Source organism: Sceloporus undulatus, chromosome 2, assembly GCF_019175285.1.
Source record: "Sceloporus undulatus isolate JIND9_A2432 ecotype Alabama chromosome 2, SceUnd_v1.1, whole genome shotgun sequence".
NCBI classification, from domain to species: domain Eukaryota; kingdom Metazoa; phylum Chordata; class Lepidosauria; order Squamata; family Phrynosomatidae; genus Sceloporus; species Sceloporus undulatus.
In genome coordinates, this window is record NC_056523.1 from 276,536,350 (window position 1) to 276,552,137 (window position 15,788).

Genomic DNA, 15,788 nt, shown 5'->3' on the forward strand with positions numbered 1-15,788 from the left:
ACTTATTAGGGGTATTTTCATATCTCCATCCAGTTTTTTAAATCTCAATGAGAATCTCAGGAAATGAAGAATTGCTGGTGGGGTGAACACATGAAGGCAACAGCCACACTGGCAGAGAAAAGAGCAGCCTCCCCGAAAAATGAACTTTCTCCAGCCCTGCCCAAGCTTGAAGTCCCATTTTGAGGAGACAGAAGGAAGGAACAGCAATCTGATCTATAAAACCAGATTGCTGGGATTTCACTCATTGTCACCCCCTTGAGCATATGATCAGGGTAAGGATGGGCTTTAGCACCAACACAATGCTGTTCTAGAAGTTTCCTATTCATGTGCCCCGCGCCCAAGTGGCAAATGCCAGTCTGCTGGATGAGTGCAGTTTCATCCAGTCCAAGAATCCAGATTATCGCAAAGATCAGGCACACCTTTTCCCATGTGTAGCTGAGAGGGTCTGAAGTAACGCCTTGCCTTTTGGCCAAAACTGTCTCCTGCTTATTTACCCAATCACCAGTGGCATGGACCCCAAAACAAGGAGGGCAAGGGTGGTTCAAGCCCCCTTCATGAGGAGGCTGGCGCCCCTATCCGAAATGACCTGCCACCACCAAGAATCCTATGTAGTTGAGCTTCGTGGGAACTGTCACTCAGAAGCATCCTAAATTACCATTATTTTGCTGTTGCTTTCATGCTACTCAGAGTGTTAGCATCTTTACTTAGGTGGTGAAGATAATGTCTGTTTAAGACACTGTAATGTGTTTTCATTGTCTTGTAAAAAACATAACTGCAAATAGTCAAACTTAATGGTGACCTGCCTGCCAGAGGTGAACACCCTACTTTAAAGACAGTTTTGGGGTCCCTGCTGGTAGACCTGGGACAGCTTTGTCTGTCTTTACAGTTCCTTCCCTCCTTCTTCCCTTTCTCCCTGAGGCCTCCTGGGGCAGTCAGGGCCTTCTAGCTCCTCCAGGGGCGCAGGGACCACCAACCATACAGTGAGCCTCCTCCTTTCCACTCCACAGGCTTTTCCTTTTTGCTGAGTTCCCTGTTATTTCCCCCTTCTTCCTATGCTGCCATCTCTGAAATGCCCTCCTGCTAAACATGAACACTGTGTTTTCAGGGCTAGCAGATCCTTTCCCCCAGGAGCCTTCCCATGCTCTGGCACACTGCCCACTGGGCCAGGCCTCAGATTCAAGGGCAGCCACAGGTCAAGGCTCCTGTGGGCATCCCAGTGGCTCCTTCCACCTTGGGCTGCCTCTCTTGGCTGGCTGGTCCATGGTATGGAAATATCAGTCTCCGGGGACCTAAAGCATCTGGGAATGGGGCTTTGCAGCTGAGACATTCCAAGTCCTGCTGGCGGCAGTAACTGGAGATGCGAAAGGCAAGGGAGGCTTCCCAGAGCGGAGCACCTCACTCAGCTGCTTCTTCCCTCTGAGGCTTCCCCATTTCTGTCCTCAGCTGCCACTACACAAGGCAACTCCACAGCGAACTTCCACTTCTAGGGATTAGTAGATTTGTGCCACTTCGTTTTTCCACTTCCCTTGCCAAAAAATACAGGACCAAAGGAGCTTTCCTCTCCTGAGACTGATGGTCACATCTTAAGGATGTAACTTCTTTGGACCCCCCCACTAAGACTTCCATGTTCTGTTTGTAGGTTTCTTAGTGAGGCTGCAAATCCCAGAATTCTGTGTGATTTTGACATGGCAGTTAGAGTGGAATATAGTGCTGTAATAGTGCAATGTGATAGGGCTCTTGTTCAGAGGGGCTTTGCCTTTGCCTTACTCTGAGGCTGAGAGAGTATGACTTGAAAAGGTCACCCAGTGGGTTTCCATAGCTGAGTGAGGATGGAAGTCCTTCTCTCCAGAGCCATAGCACAGTGCTCAAACCACTGTGCCATGCTGGCTGTCGAAAGGAAGTGAGCCTTGGCTCTGCTGGAGAAGCTGCCCCACTCTGGTCTATAAAGGAATGGTCAGTGACCCACCCCTCAAACAGTACCATGACATCCCCCCAATACATACCCGCACAAGGCACTGGTTAGTCTCTATTGTGCCAGTTCTTTGACACGCTGCATTAACACCGCCCCCCATCTTCCTTCACAGGATGTGCTTGATTCCAAAAACAATGCCATCAAAGACCTGCAGTATGAGCTTACCAGAGTGTGCAAGGTAAGAGCATGTGTCATGTTCCTTGTAGTCTGGAAATTTGGCATTTAACCATTCTTAGCCTGAAAGCCTTTGTGGCTAGCCACAGTTGCATAGATGCCCCCAAAAGCATGGCTGTAGCTCTCTCAGGAAAACCCTGGGTAGTTCATCCTTCCGGATTCCAGAATGCAGTGGTATCCACTGATAACTTTGTCCTCTCCCTCACTCCCTCTGCAGGCACACAATGACTTGCTGCGCACATACGAGGCCAAACTGTCCGCCTTTAGGATCCCCTTGGACAATCTGGGCTTCAAGCCGCTGGAGACCTCCGTCCTCGGCCAGACTCTGGGCCAAGGCCCCACGGGATTTGTCTCCACCCCTACGTAGCAGAACCTCCAGGCCCAGTCCTTGTGAACAGTGGCGGCCTGAGAGTCTGGTGTGGAAAAGGCCTGCCTGGTGCCCTTACTGGGTGTCTGGGAAAAGGAGGAAGAAGAGGAAGGACTGGATGCAGCAGCACCTGGGAGAGACATCAGGGCAGGACCCACAGCCTTCCTGTGCATTAAACGGGCTCCAGTGTGTGAGAGGCTTTTCATATCTGGTCTCAGCAGGCCTCCTCCCATTTTTCAAGATAAGATTTGGGGGAACCTGTGGATCTCTCCTTTCCTTCAAGAACCCCTTATCAAGAGCAGCAGCTACACAAACACCGATGTACTCCTCTGCTGGAGCCCCACAAGTGCCATACCCATCGAACGAGGGGCTAAGGCTTTCCCCAGACACTCATTTCATTAAAAGAAGGCTTTTATAAAAGGTTTGCATGGAGCAGTCTTTACATTCACTCACAACAACATTGCACAGTTAGCTGTTTATTTTGTCTCATGTTTAATGGCAGGCAGCAGGTTGTAGCCAAGCCCCCATGTGTAAAGCCAGGGGCTGGGGTTGCAGCCCCAACTCTCAGTTCTTGGAAACAAGCCAGTGTGGTCTGAATGCCCCGAGAGTGGCCCTTCTCTGAGCCAGTCCCATATCTTGAACTAGCTTTCCCTGTAGGTGGTATAGGAATAGGGGCTGAGCAGCAGCGGGATGTGGACCTTTGGTTCTGCCTCTGTGATGGTGAAGACGACCTGGAACAGACAAAAGAGCTGTTGTCCAAATATATATATGTATATGCATATATATGTTGAGCCACAACAGGAAGGTCATCCGTAAGAGGAGAGGGACCTGGCCTTCAGGCCTCTCTGGTGTGCCACGGAAGGCTGAAGTCTATGAAGGCTCATGCTACCAATTTCTTTCTTTCAGTTAGTCTCAAATGTGTTATAAGATCCCTTTGTATATGAAATGGTGTGTGTGGGGGGGGGAGGTAGAATGTGGTGAGGGCAAGATGGGAACCTGGACTAAGATAAGACTATCTCAGATAGGACTGTCTTCTCCCAACAGGCAACATCACTGCTGCTGTTGGTAATAAATATTAGGAAATAGTGGTAAAAGAGAGTAGCACTAATGTGTTTACATACAAGTATAAAGTTAATAGCTAGACAGTTCTATTCCATGTTCATTTTATAGCTCTTCCCTTAGAACCAGTTTTATTTTTAAACACACACACACACAACTGTTCAGAGCTGAGGTTCACTTGACACTGATGCTGGCCTCTTTTTAGCACCACATTAAAACTTGGCTGTTTACCCAAGAATCTGAAGTTCGGTGGCCATGGCTTGGGGTTTAGTCCATTTGTTGAATTATTTTAATTTGTTTCAAATTGTTTCTAATCATTTCACGTAGTTTTCCCTGCCCTGATATCTTCAGACTTTCCATATGCTGCTTGTAATCTTCTTCACCTTCACCTTCCACTCCCTCAGAGCAAATTTGAGAAGTACAAGTAGGTAGGGTACTTCAAGAAGCCAGTGAAAACTGCTACCTCTCTTGTTGTGAGTGGAATGTTTTGTGAAGGAAACTATGAAGTGTTTAAAGTGACTTACTCCATTAACATTTAATTTTGAAGCTGGATTTTATCAATGTGCCAGGATCCAGGAGAGTGCAACCCAGATGCAGCCTGGGTCCCAGCTGCGCTTATCCGGCATCTTTTCAAAACCGGGAGTCTTCCATTTTTGAAAAGAGGCCAGATAAATGTGGCTGGGAACCGGGGTGCAGCCAGGTTGCACTCGCCCAGCCCACAGCATGTGCAGTAAAATCCGCCTTTAAAATTAAATGTATATCCGGCTAAGTCACTTTAAACTGCATGCAATAAATTCTTAAGTTAATGAAATTTCTGAATCCAGTCTTCTAGATATGATCTACATGCATACAGCTAAACCAGGTAAGGGCAGCTTCCACAGTTCAGGGGTCAGTTTTTCACTTCTAAGGCACATCATGGACCAAACAAGGCCCAGAACCCTAAACAAATGGAAATGGCTAGGCTTCACCTCAGCATATGGGCTAAGGTCCCAGAGACTGGAAAGTAAACCACAACATTTAAGAGATTCTAGGGGCAGAAAATTCAAGAAATCTGGCCCCAGGTGCCATGTGGGGAACTCAATGGCTGCCAAAATGTGAGGCTCATGTGGCCAACAGGCTACATTTTGGCTTTGTTGTTATGTGCCTTCAAGTTGTTTTTGACTTATGGTGATGCTAAGGCTCATGGGGTTTTGTTGGCAAGATTTATTCAGAGAGAGTTTGCCTTTGCCTTCCTCTGAGGCTGAGAGAATGTGATTTGTCCAAAGTAGCCCAATGGGATAGAAACCCTGATTTCAAGCTTAGTAATCCAACACTATCCTTGAGTAAAATTGTGCTTATTATATTTATTTGTATTCATTTTATTATTATTTATATCCTATCTTTTTCCTGGTATAAGGCCCAAGGTGAGCTAGAACAAATTAAAACAAAATACAGCTAAAACCTATTTAAAACAAAACTATTAAAATACAATTCTATTAAAAGCACTAAATTTAAAAACACATAGTAAAAAATAGAAAAGCATTTAGACTATACAACTCCCATAATCCCTCAGCCAGCAACGTTCAACGTTTGACTTATCAGTCATTTACAGAGGATATGAACTCTTATTAATCTGATCCTGAAATTGTGCAGTCTGCTCTACTAATTTAAGATTTGTCATTGTATGTGTAGACCTCTGTCAAAGATTTCTGTCAAAGTGAGATGTTAGAAGACATTTGTCTTCCTGTGCAGCACTGACTCACTCAAAGTCAGTGACTGCATTGTTGGTGACACTGTTAGGGTCAAAACATAGCCATTCATCTGTTCCTTTATGTCCACCTGCCTCTTGCAATGTAATTAATTAGGAACTGACCAGAGAAAATGTTTATATAAGGTTGCTGAGCTATGTTGATTGTTTTCATCAGATGATTTTTGGTGATTGACTTGATCTGGATTTTTAAAAGTTGAAATTCTGTTTTTATAATGTATTTTAATCATTTTGATTTGCCTTATGGTTTGTTAACCGCAATAAAGATTGAAGACTGTAATTTTTAAAAACGTAATTATCCAAGTCAAAGAATTATATTTACAGTGTTAATGAGAAATCTTTGAGAAGTTAAATAGAGTGTACATTTCTGCATCTTCATGTGTGAATAATACTGAAAGCCAGAAAAATTCAGGAAGAAATATAAGAAACAAATTATTGAACTTAGTCTGGTGCATCTTTTGCTTCTTTAAGAGGAGAGCACCATGAGGCATGATTGTAATTTATATGGGATGCAAGTTCAAATGTTTATAATCTTTTAGGGGAATTACAAATGCAATTTAGCTTAGACATGAGCAAAATTAAATTTAGTTAGTCGACAAACAAGCAGATGCAGTAACAATTCAACGCCTGCTCAGTTTCCACTTGCCATTTTCAATTTAAATGCTTTGTGGCAGCTGCTCTTAGGATCCACTGCAGGTTTCTGGTCCAAAATAACCATGTACATGTCTGTAATGTATTTGTTCACCCAGATTTTAGCAAGCATAGCTAAAATACAGAAGAAGATGGCTGCACAGGCCTTAGGTCACCAGATCTTGCCAGCAAAGATTACTGAAGTCTATGTATCTTAGCCCAAATTACTTATTCAGTTGCCCAAATAAAAGGAAGCTTGATCAGCAAATGGGAATCTTGGAAAGAATCTAGAGATACAGATTTGACAGTAGTGTAGTGGTTTGAGTGTTGGACTATGGACTAAGACTCTGGAGATCAAGGTTCAATCCTCCTCTAGAGCACAAAAACCCACTGGGTGACCTTGGGCAAGTCACACTCTCTCAGCCTCAGAGGATGGCAATGGCAAACCCCCTCTGAAAATACATGCCAAGAAAACTCCATTATAGGTTCACCTTAGGGTCACCATAAGTTAAAAATGACTCGAAGGCACACAACAACAACAACAACAACAGATTAGTAGTTGTTACTGGTATTTCTGAAAATACAAGAATAGCAGAAAGCTTCCAACATGCTTCAGCCATCCCTTTCACCACCAATCCCCCCCCCCCCCCCCCACACACACACCTTCAACCTCTCTCACACATGCACAGATGCAGTTTGGGAATCCAGAGAATGACTGGACACAAGGCAGGAGTCCCTAGTGATGAAAAGCATATCTGAAAATATTGAAAAAATGATTTTAAAAACATGTTTGTTTGTTTTAGTATCAAGAGGAATCCCACACTTAAAAGAATCTTGTCAGTTCAAGACATATTCTTGGCAGTCCAGGACATATTCTGTGCGAAATGTGCATGGGAATGATTAAGCTTTATTAATCATCATCATCATCAATTACTAACAACTGGGACTCAGATTATTCAAAACAGTAGAACAACTTAAACCATATACTTCAAAATGATAAAAAGAAGTTGGAAAAAATGATGATGATGATGATGATGATGATGATGATGATGATGATGAATTCTGGGGTCTGGAGAATTCCTCATGTTAGGTTCAGTTTCAAGGACTAAGGGGTGAAACAGACTAATGTCCTGGAGCAGCCTCTGGCCATTCTATCCCCATTTGGCCCCTGGTCAGCTTGGGACTGAGGTGACTGGACAGCCTGCTCTGAAAGCAGACTGCCGCTGCAGTCCCATACAGGCTGCCAGCAAGAAGGGTTTTCCCCCCGATCCCTTTTCCAATGCTCAAGGCTATGTTAGGTAGCCTTGGAGCTGCTTCCAGTCAATCTGAGAGCATACGTTGTGTGCACACCCTGCCTCCAAAATGGCCAGAAGCCACTTGGAGTCATGACTGCTAATTTAGACTTTGAGGATTAATGAAGAAGTTGAAGACAAGACTACCTCAAAGTGAACATTTTTGAATTGGCCAGCTGACTAATCTTACAACTGAAAGAATCTGCAAAACCCACACACATACCAATGTTGTCCTATCGCTGAAAAATCCAGTGAGGGATGCACAGAACTGAATTCAAAAGAACAGATTCCAAAAGCACAAACCAGGCATCTTCTATCTACTATCAAAGATACACAAAAAAGACAATTCAGGAAGACATATTGTCTCAAGCACTAGAACTTCCATCCTACCATCCATCTGAGCTTGGAACAATCCATACAATGAATTCACTTTCTTGACAATACTGTACAAATGCACAATGGATTCCTCTATCAAAAAACAACTGATTGCTACCCATACTTACATACCTGCAGTTTCCACCCAGAACACACTACCAAATCTATTATTTACAGACAAGCCTGCTAATGCAGTCACATCTGCTCAGACCCACAAGACAGAGTTGCCAAACTCTTGGATTTACAAAAGATATTTCTCAGATGATTATTTTAGTGTCTGGCTTCCGGTGGTAATGGCGGCGTGAGAAGCTTCCTCCAGAGAAGGCTCCGGAGGACGCTTACGGCCTGCGGAGACGGGGGTGGTCGGGGTTAGGTACCTTCCACCCAGAAGAAACTCCCTGGTAAGGGAGAGGCAGAGGGGCTCGGCGGGAATCCCCCAGAGCATTTGAGCAGAGAGAACTCGCTCTTGAAAGAAGCCTAAACCGAACGCGGGAGTAGCGCGGGGGCTCGAGCGGCCACGTCCGCAGGCAGAGGTGTCTCAAGCCGCGGCTTGAAGACGGAGGCGCCGCCGCCACTTTACACCATCCTACATCTACCTGGAGAAACCTTTAAAGGAAAGAACCTATCTAAGCCAAACTTTCCGCATTGGGATCTAATCCCTAAAGCCTGTGACCTGGGTGAAGAGTCGAGCCGAGTGTTGGGAGCCTGGGAACGCGCCCCAAAGAGGGAAAGCTTGAGAGTAAAGGAACGCCAGTCCGAGCGCCAGAGGGGAACCTTCCTCTCTCTCTCTCCCTCTCTTTCTCTTTTTTCTTTCGTCTCCCCTTTCCTTCCCCCCCCCTTTTTCCCCCTCCAATTTCCCCCTTTCCCCTTCCTGCCCCCCCCCCTTACCTTATGTTTTATTTCAGATGCTGTGTAAGTTTGTGGTGGAGTGTGGCGTGATCCTGGTGGCGGGGAGGAGAGAGGAGGGGAGAGGAGAACGGCGCGGAGGTGCTGTAAGAAGGAAGGTCTGCTGTACTGAAGGGACGCCGGAGCAGAACCAACCCCAGCGGTATTAGTTCAAAGACTCTAGGGAAAAAAGAACTCTAACATCTTTGGACGGTGGGGATTTTTACAGAGAGAAGATCCCTATTGGGAAAGCAAACACTACAAAGGGGAAAGTGGACTTGAGTTTTGACCGGCTCTGGGGAGGGAGGGAGAGAGGAGAGAAGGGAGGAAGATGGCGCCAGCTGCTGCTTCTATTGTTGAATCGTGCAGAGTTGCTTGAACACCAACGTTTTTGAGCAGCAAGGAGTGGGTGAGTGTAAATGCCCCCATAATTGTTCTCTTCCCTTGTCAACTAGCCGAATCTGATCCATTACAAATTTAACTCAAATTCTTACAAATTGTTTCCACTAAATGTAGCATTTAACACAAGATTGTAAGTGTGTTAACTGTGTCTTGTTAAAGTTTTTTCTTCTTGTAACAATACCAGATTTGACAATTGAGCAATTTATGTATCTGATACCTTTCTGTAAGATCTAGATGTAATGAAATGTGACTTTAGGGCAGGGAGGTAGGCTCAAACTCTTTAGAAAAGATTTAGGTATACCTTGTTGGTGCCCTGCGTATATGTCTGAACAAACTCACTTGAAAGACAGAAGGTGGGGCTAACTTAATCTTCTATCTACTAATTGCCTGCCTCTTCTAAAATACCAGGTTAAATTAACAAACCTTTCCTTTTATATTTACTTTGTTTCCTGACCTCTAATCATACTAAATTCCTTTGCCTTAAGTCTCCTCTCACTTTGTGGTGAAACTGTATAAACAGAAGCATAACTAAGGGGCATAATTCAAGTCTAGGCTACTTAATATTAACATAAGGGGTCTACTGAGATCAGCCCATCTGCTAGACCAACATACTGAACCTGATTTTAGTTTAAATAATCTACTTGCAAATTAACTTATTTAAATTGTAAGATATCTGTGGATTTGATTCAGCCTGATTTTAGGCAAAGTATCTGAAATTTTCATTTAATAATACCTAAATTTGGTTCTCCTTAAGGTTCAAAGTCGGAAGACAACACAAGTTAATTGGATTGAAGAGGACTCCCTTGTGGGTTTTTTTTTTCCTCTCTGGATAATTATAAGAACATTGAGTGATTGTAAACACCTTAATTTTTGAGACACCACTAATATTAGTGGAGACTCCAAGTTCGTGCAGGATAAATTTTCAAATTTGATCTTCCATATCAATTGACAAAATGGCATCGGGTACCCGTAAACAAACGGCTCAGTCCCAAGGGTCACTGCCTAATCTTCGAAGACCCTCATTTGAAAATTCAAATAAATCAGTAGATCCCTTTGAAAATATGATGGAAGAAATGAAGAGACTTAACGCTGTAACAAATGCCGAAATTCAAAGATCAAATGAGGATCTAAAAAAAGAATTTAAAGCTGAAATGTGCGAAGTGAGAGCCTGTTTGGATAAAATAAATACCGATTTGAACATGATGAATGGGAAAATCAAGAATTTAGAAATAAATTCTGGTAAAATGGAGAAAAAGATGGATGATGTCAAAAATGAGTTATTGGAAGACCAGGAACAAATCCTACGATTACAACTAAAACAGAGAGAAAATTGCCTCAAACTGCGTGGCTTACTGGAAAAACCTAACGAAAATCTTTATGCCGAACTAGCTCCAATCCTAGCGAAATTTGTGGATGAACCCGAAGCTCAATTTCCCTGGGAACTAGACCGCATCTACAGACTAAATTCTTACATAGCCAAACAAAAAAACTGCCTAGAGATGTGGTCATTTATTTTGTGCGTAAGCAAACCAGGGATCTAGTTCTTCAGCAAAGCTACAAAGCCAAACTATTAATTGATGGAAGAGAAGTGATGATCCTGAAGGACATCCCGGGGAAAATTCTGCGTAAAAGGAAAGATTACAGCTTCCTGACGGATAACTTGAAAAAATATGATATACCCTTTAGATGGGAAGAGATTGAAGGTGTACAGGTGACTTGGAAACAGAAGAAAATGAGAGTCAACACAACTGAGAAAGCTAAAGCTCTGCTGAAAGAAATTCAGAAAGAACTTGAAAGAGAAAGGGAAGAGGACGAAGGGGGTGGGAATTAGTAAGAATTAGTAAAGAGATTAAATACCTAGCACTAAACTGCCAAACTCCTACCTCCCTGCCTGATTGCCTGATTGTTTGATTGATATAAGACTAAATTAACTAAACTCGTATTGTTGGACAGATTTTAAATATTAAATAAGTGCCAATTGCCGAATTGTGGATTTTTATCTAATTGCTGCCTAGTTCTCGCTTGTACCACTGGATTTGCAATATAAATCCTCTCTTAATAAAAACTCGTGCCTATTCATAGATTGGTGAGCTTGGTCCTTGTGGTTAACTCTTGAAATCTCCTACCCCAACAAAATGAAAATTCTGTCGTGGAACGTCAAAGGCCTTAACTCCCCCCAAAAGAGAAAGAAGGTTTTTCTTTTCCTAGAAAGAAACCAATCTGATATTGTATGCTTGCAAGAATCTCATATTAAAACTAAAGATATAAGATTGATTAAGAATCCAAAATTAGGTAAAGAGTACAGTACATTAATTGATCAAAGCAGGAGAGGAGTTATAATCTATATCAAGAATCATATCGAGTCAAAAGAAATATTTAGAGACAAAGATGGTTTCTACCTGGGGATTGAAATACATTGGAAAGGGAAGAAATGTTTGTTAGTGGGCATATATGGCCCTCAGGAAAATAAAAGCAACTTTTACAAGAAGATACACAAACTATTACAAGAATTTGATTATGAAAATCTGATCATGCTAGGCGATTTTAACGGGGTAATTCATCCCAAAATTGACAGAGCTTCAGATAAACACATTAAAGACTTACAGGGTAAATTACCAAATAGCTTTTTTAATTTGATAGAAAGCCAGGGTATGATAGAAGTTTGGAGACATCTATACCCCAAAGAGAAATGTTACACCTTCTTTTCTGAAAGGCACCAATCGTTATCCAGACTAGATATGTTCTTTGTATCGCAAAATCTAATTAGTGAAGTGACTAAAATGACAATCTTAAATAGGGTATTTTCGGATCATAACCCCATCACCCTGAATTTGAGGGAAGTCAACAAACCGAAAAATTGGTATCTAAATGAAGAACTATTGAACGACAAAGAAATAGTTGAAGATTTTAAGAAAATGTTCCATCACTTCTTAGACGAGAATAAGAATAAAGGAATACGACTACCTATGGTGTGGGATGCAGGGAAGGCAGTCATCAGGGGTTTCATTACACAGTGGAATATAAGAATTCAAAAACAAAAAAAAAAACAAAAAACAACGAAACTGAATAATTTGCTCAAAGAAAAAGAAGAGGAGCTTAAGAGATTCCCAAAGGATAAGAAAATTCAAAGAGAAATTAAATCTATCCAAAAACAATTAGAAATTGAAGCATCGGATGAATTAGAGAAAAAACTAAAACTAGCCAAACAAAAGCACTTCGAACATGCTAATAAAACAGGTAAATGGTTAGCTTACAAATTAAAAAAAGAGAAGGGCAGGAAAGTCATAACCAGAATCAATTCTGAAAGAGGAATTGTAACCCAACAGGAAGAAATTAAAGAAACATTTCTCAAATTCTACCAAGATTTATATAAGGATACTCCAGAAACCCCCGAAACTCAAGAGCAAGTTAAGGACTATATTACTTCTTCATCAATTGAAATCCTATCTGAGAATCAAAGATCATATTTAAATCAATCAATAACAATCCAGGAAGTGTGGGACGCAATTGACTCAATCAAAGTGGGTAAATCCCCAGGGAATGATGGTCTAACGGCAAAATTTTATAAAACATTTAAATTTGAGCTAAGTGGAATCCTGCAAGAAATCATGAACAATACTACAGAAGACAATATTCCAGCTTCTTGGAGAGAAGCTGAGATTATAATGTTACCAAAAGAAGAAAAAGATATCTTGGAACCTAAGAACTACCGTCCTATTTCACTCTTGAACAACGACTACAAGATATTTGCCACTATCTTAGCAAACCGTTTGAAGTATTGTCTTAAGGACCTAATTGACAAAGACCAGAGAGGTTTCCTCCCTAATAGATTTATGAGAGATAATTCAAGATTACTTTTAGATATTCTGGAGTATTACGAGAGGCATAGCGATAAACAATTGGGAATAATGTTTATCGATCTGGAAAAAGCATTCGACTCAGTCAAATGGGGTACCCTACTAAAAATCTTAGAGAAAATTCAAGTTGGTCCAAAATTTATTAACTGGATAACAAGAATTTATGAGAACCAAAAAGCTCAAATTAGAATAAACGGAGAAAAATCAAATTTTATAGACATTAGTAAAGGCACCAGACAGGGTTGCCCACTTTCCCCCCTTCTATTTTTATTAATAATGGACCCATTATTGAAAGAAATTAAGAGTAACGTTCATGTAAAAGGAACAAAAATTAAGGACCAAACTTACAAAATGAGAGCTTTCGCAGACGATTTGATTTTTTTCCTTGAGGACCCAATTGAAAGTATAGAACCGATTATGGAGATCCTAGAGAAATTTGGAATAATGACAGGGTGTAAAATTAATAAATCCAAATCGGCCATATTAACTAAAAACATGAACCTTAAAGCACAAAAACAACTAGAGGACAAATCTGGCATTAAAATAGGAAAGAAGGTTAAATATCTGGGCCTAACGATCTCGAACAAAACTAACTCCCTATTTGAAAACAACTATAAGAAAACCTGGGCAAAAATTAAACAGGACCTGATCAAATGGAACAAATTAAATCTTACTATAACTGGAAGAATTGCTTGTATCAAAATGATGATCCTACCTAAAATTCTATTCCTATTCCAAATGCTCCCTATTATTCTAACAGAAAAACCCTTCAAAGAATGGGATAAGGATTTAACGCAATTTATTTGGAAGGGTAGGAAACCAAGAATAAAATTTAAACTACTTCAAGATTCTAAAGATAAAGGGGGACTTAGTCTCCCAAATCTTAAACTGTATTTTGAGGCATGTGGGTTAATGTGGATTAGAGACTGGTTGAAATTGGAAGATACAAACCTGTTAGAAATAGAGAGTGATGGAAATAATTTTGGTTGGCATGCCTACTTAATCTATGGAAAGGACAAATCGAACAAAGTATTCAAGAAGCATTGTATTAGGAGCGCCCTTATAAAAATTTGGAACAAATATAAATACAGGATCTCACAAAATATTGAAGGATGGGTCTCCCCTCAAGAAGCTTTTCATAGAAGGGAAATGACAGCAAACCCAAAATGGTACAAATATAGTGATCTATTGGAAACGGAAAGAGGGGAAATAACTTTAAAATCTAAAGAACAACTTAATGAAGAGGGCTGGAAAATCAACTGGTTTGAATATAACCAAATTTTACTAAGATATAAAGAGGACCTTAAATTACATAAAGTAGAACCATCACAAGGGAATTCGGACTTAGGGAAGATATTATTGGAGAATGATTCGAAATTGATTGGGAAAATCTACAAAATCCTGCTGACATTTGAAATGGAACAAGAAATCGTGAAAGAAGATATGATCAAATGGGCAAGAGAGATTGGCCACCCCATAAAATTACAACAATGGGAGAAATCATGGAAAAACAATTTTGAGCTTACAGTTTCCCAGAATATGAGAGAAAACTACTATAAAATGTTTTTTCATTGGTACGTAACCCCGGAAAAAATGGCGAAAATTTATAAATTAGACAACAGCCTATGTTGGAAATGTAAAAGAGAGGTAGGTACCTTCTACCATTGCTGGTGGGTATGCAAGGAGGCAAAGAAATATTGGCAGGCAATTAGCAGGCAGATTGATCAAATTTTGGACAAAAAAGTGCAACTGAAACCTGAAGTTTTCCTATTGAGTATGTTTGATGATGACATTAAAGGGAAAGAAAAGAAGATCCTATATTACTTGACTACCATGGCACGGATATGTTTTGCACAAAAATGGAAAAGCGCTAATAGTCCAAATGTGGAGGACTGGGTATTTAAACTTTATGAGGCCATTATGATGGACAGACTAACCAAAGCCCTGAGATATGATGATGGCATACAGGCAGAGGACGAGTGGAGTAAGGTAATTAACTTTATAGAGATGAAATGGGGTAAGGTAGCAGTAATCTCATTTAAGTAGCTAAGTAATTTTAACTCGGCTGATTGGGAAAACATATGAAAGAAAGGAGCATGGTATCAATAAAGGGAAATAAGATCCACTTTTTCTTAAGAAAAAGTTGAACTCGGAAGGTCACAAAGCTGAAGAACTCAGGAGATAGGAGGAAGTCAGTGAATGTATGAATGCTTGGAGAGCAAGATAATGGAAAGTGAAAGGGAAGAATGGTGAGAGAAGAGGGGAAGATAGATAGAATTTAATAGCAAGTACAAGTAAGTGAAGAAGGTGAGAGTAAGTAGTGAGGTATAATGTAGATAGAGAAGAGAGAGAAGATGTAGAATAGAGATACTTAGTAGTAGGGAAGCTATTTAGGAAGGATTGTGAAAGGTGTTTATTTTAGAAGGATATAGGAGGATAATTTAAGGGAAATTGGAAGGAGTATGAGTCAGATGTATGAATTCACCTGTGTGTAAAGTAAGTATGAAAGTTTGTATGTAGATTGAGATGTAAGTATATGTATGCGAATTTATATGTATGTGATATGTTTGTGTTGTATTTTCTTTTTAATAATAAAAATTATAAAAATAATAAAAAAAAAGATATTTCTCAGATATAGTACTCACATAAGGAGATGACATGGCAAATTTAATACCTAAGAACAGATCAAAAACACAAAACGACAGAACACTTCTATTGGTCACCTACAATCCCCAGCTGAGATCATTGAAACATGTCATTGATTAGCTGCATTAAATTTGGGAGAATAACACAGCCCTCTCACAAGCTCTGGAAATCAGGCCTTTATTGGCCTACAGACAGCCTCCATATCTTAGCTGCTCACTTACGACAGGATACATAACCTGGATGATAACACAGGGACAAGATTCAGTCACAAACTCAATGCCAACTTTGACCCACATCTACTCTTGGATCAATATTATAGGGACCAATAACCACTCACAACATCAGAGATACATTTACGTACTCCTCCTCCAATGGGTTATAT

At 40.8% G+C, this 15,788-nt stretch overlaps 2 protein-coding genes across 2 annotated transcripts in view; one reads left to right on the forward strand and one right to left on the reverse strand.

Annotated features, from left to right (window-relative positions):
- The window catches only part of LOC121920651 (leucyl-cystinyl aminopeptidase-like), a 409,227-nt gene that overhangs the window by 37,026 nt on the left and 356,413 nt on the right, over positions 1 to 15,788 (reverse strand). The gene's annotated exons all lie outside the window — the stretch shown is intronic.
- LOC121920974 lies at positions 2,089 to 3,008 on the forward strand. Its single transcript, XM_042448334.1, has 2 exons — positions 2,089 to 2,150; positions 2,364 to 3,008. Exons 1-2 carry the CDS (start codon positions 2,107 to 2,109, stop codon positions 2,929 to 2,931), a joined length of 612 nt encoding a protein of 203 aa, XP_042304268.1. The 5' UTR covers positions 2,089 to 2,106; the 3' UTR covers positions 2,932 to 3,008.

Bases quoted from the DNA above. Each gene is read 5' to 3' on its own strand.
- LOC121920974 (XM_042448334.1), top strand. From the start codon at position 2,107: ATGCCATCAAAGACCTGCAGTATGAGCTTACCAGAGTGTGCAAG. The intron at 2,151-2,363 runs GTAAGAGCATGT...CTCCCTCTGCAG, and splicing joins AGCTTACCAGAGTGTGCAAG to GCACACAATGACTTGCTGCG.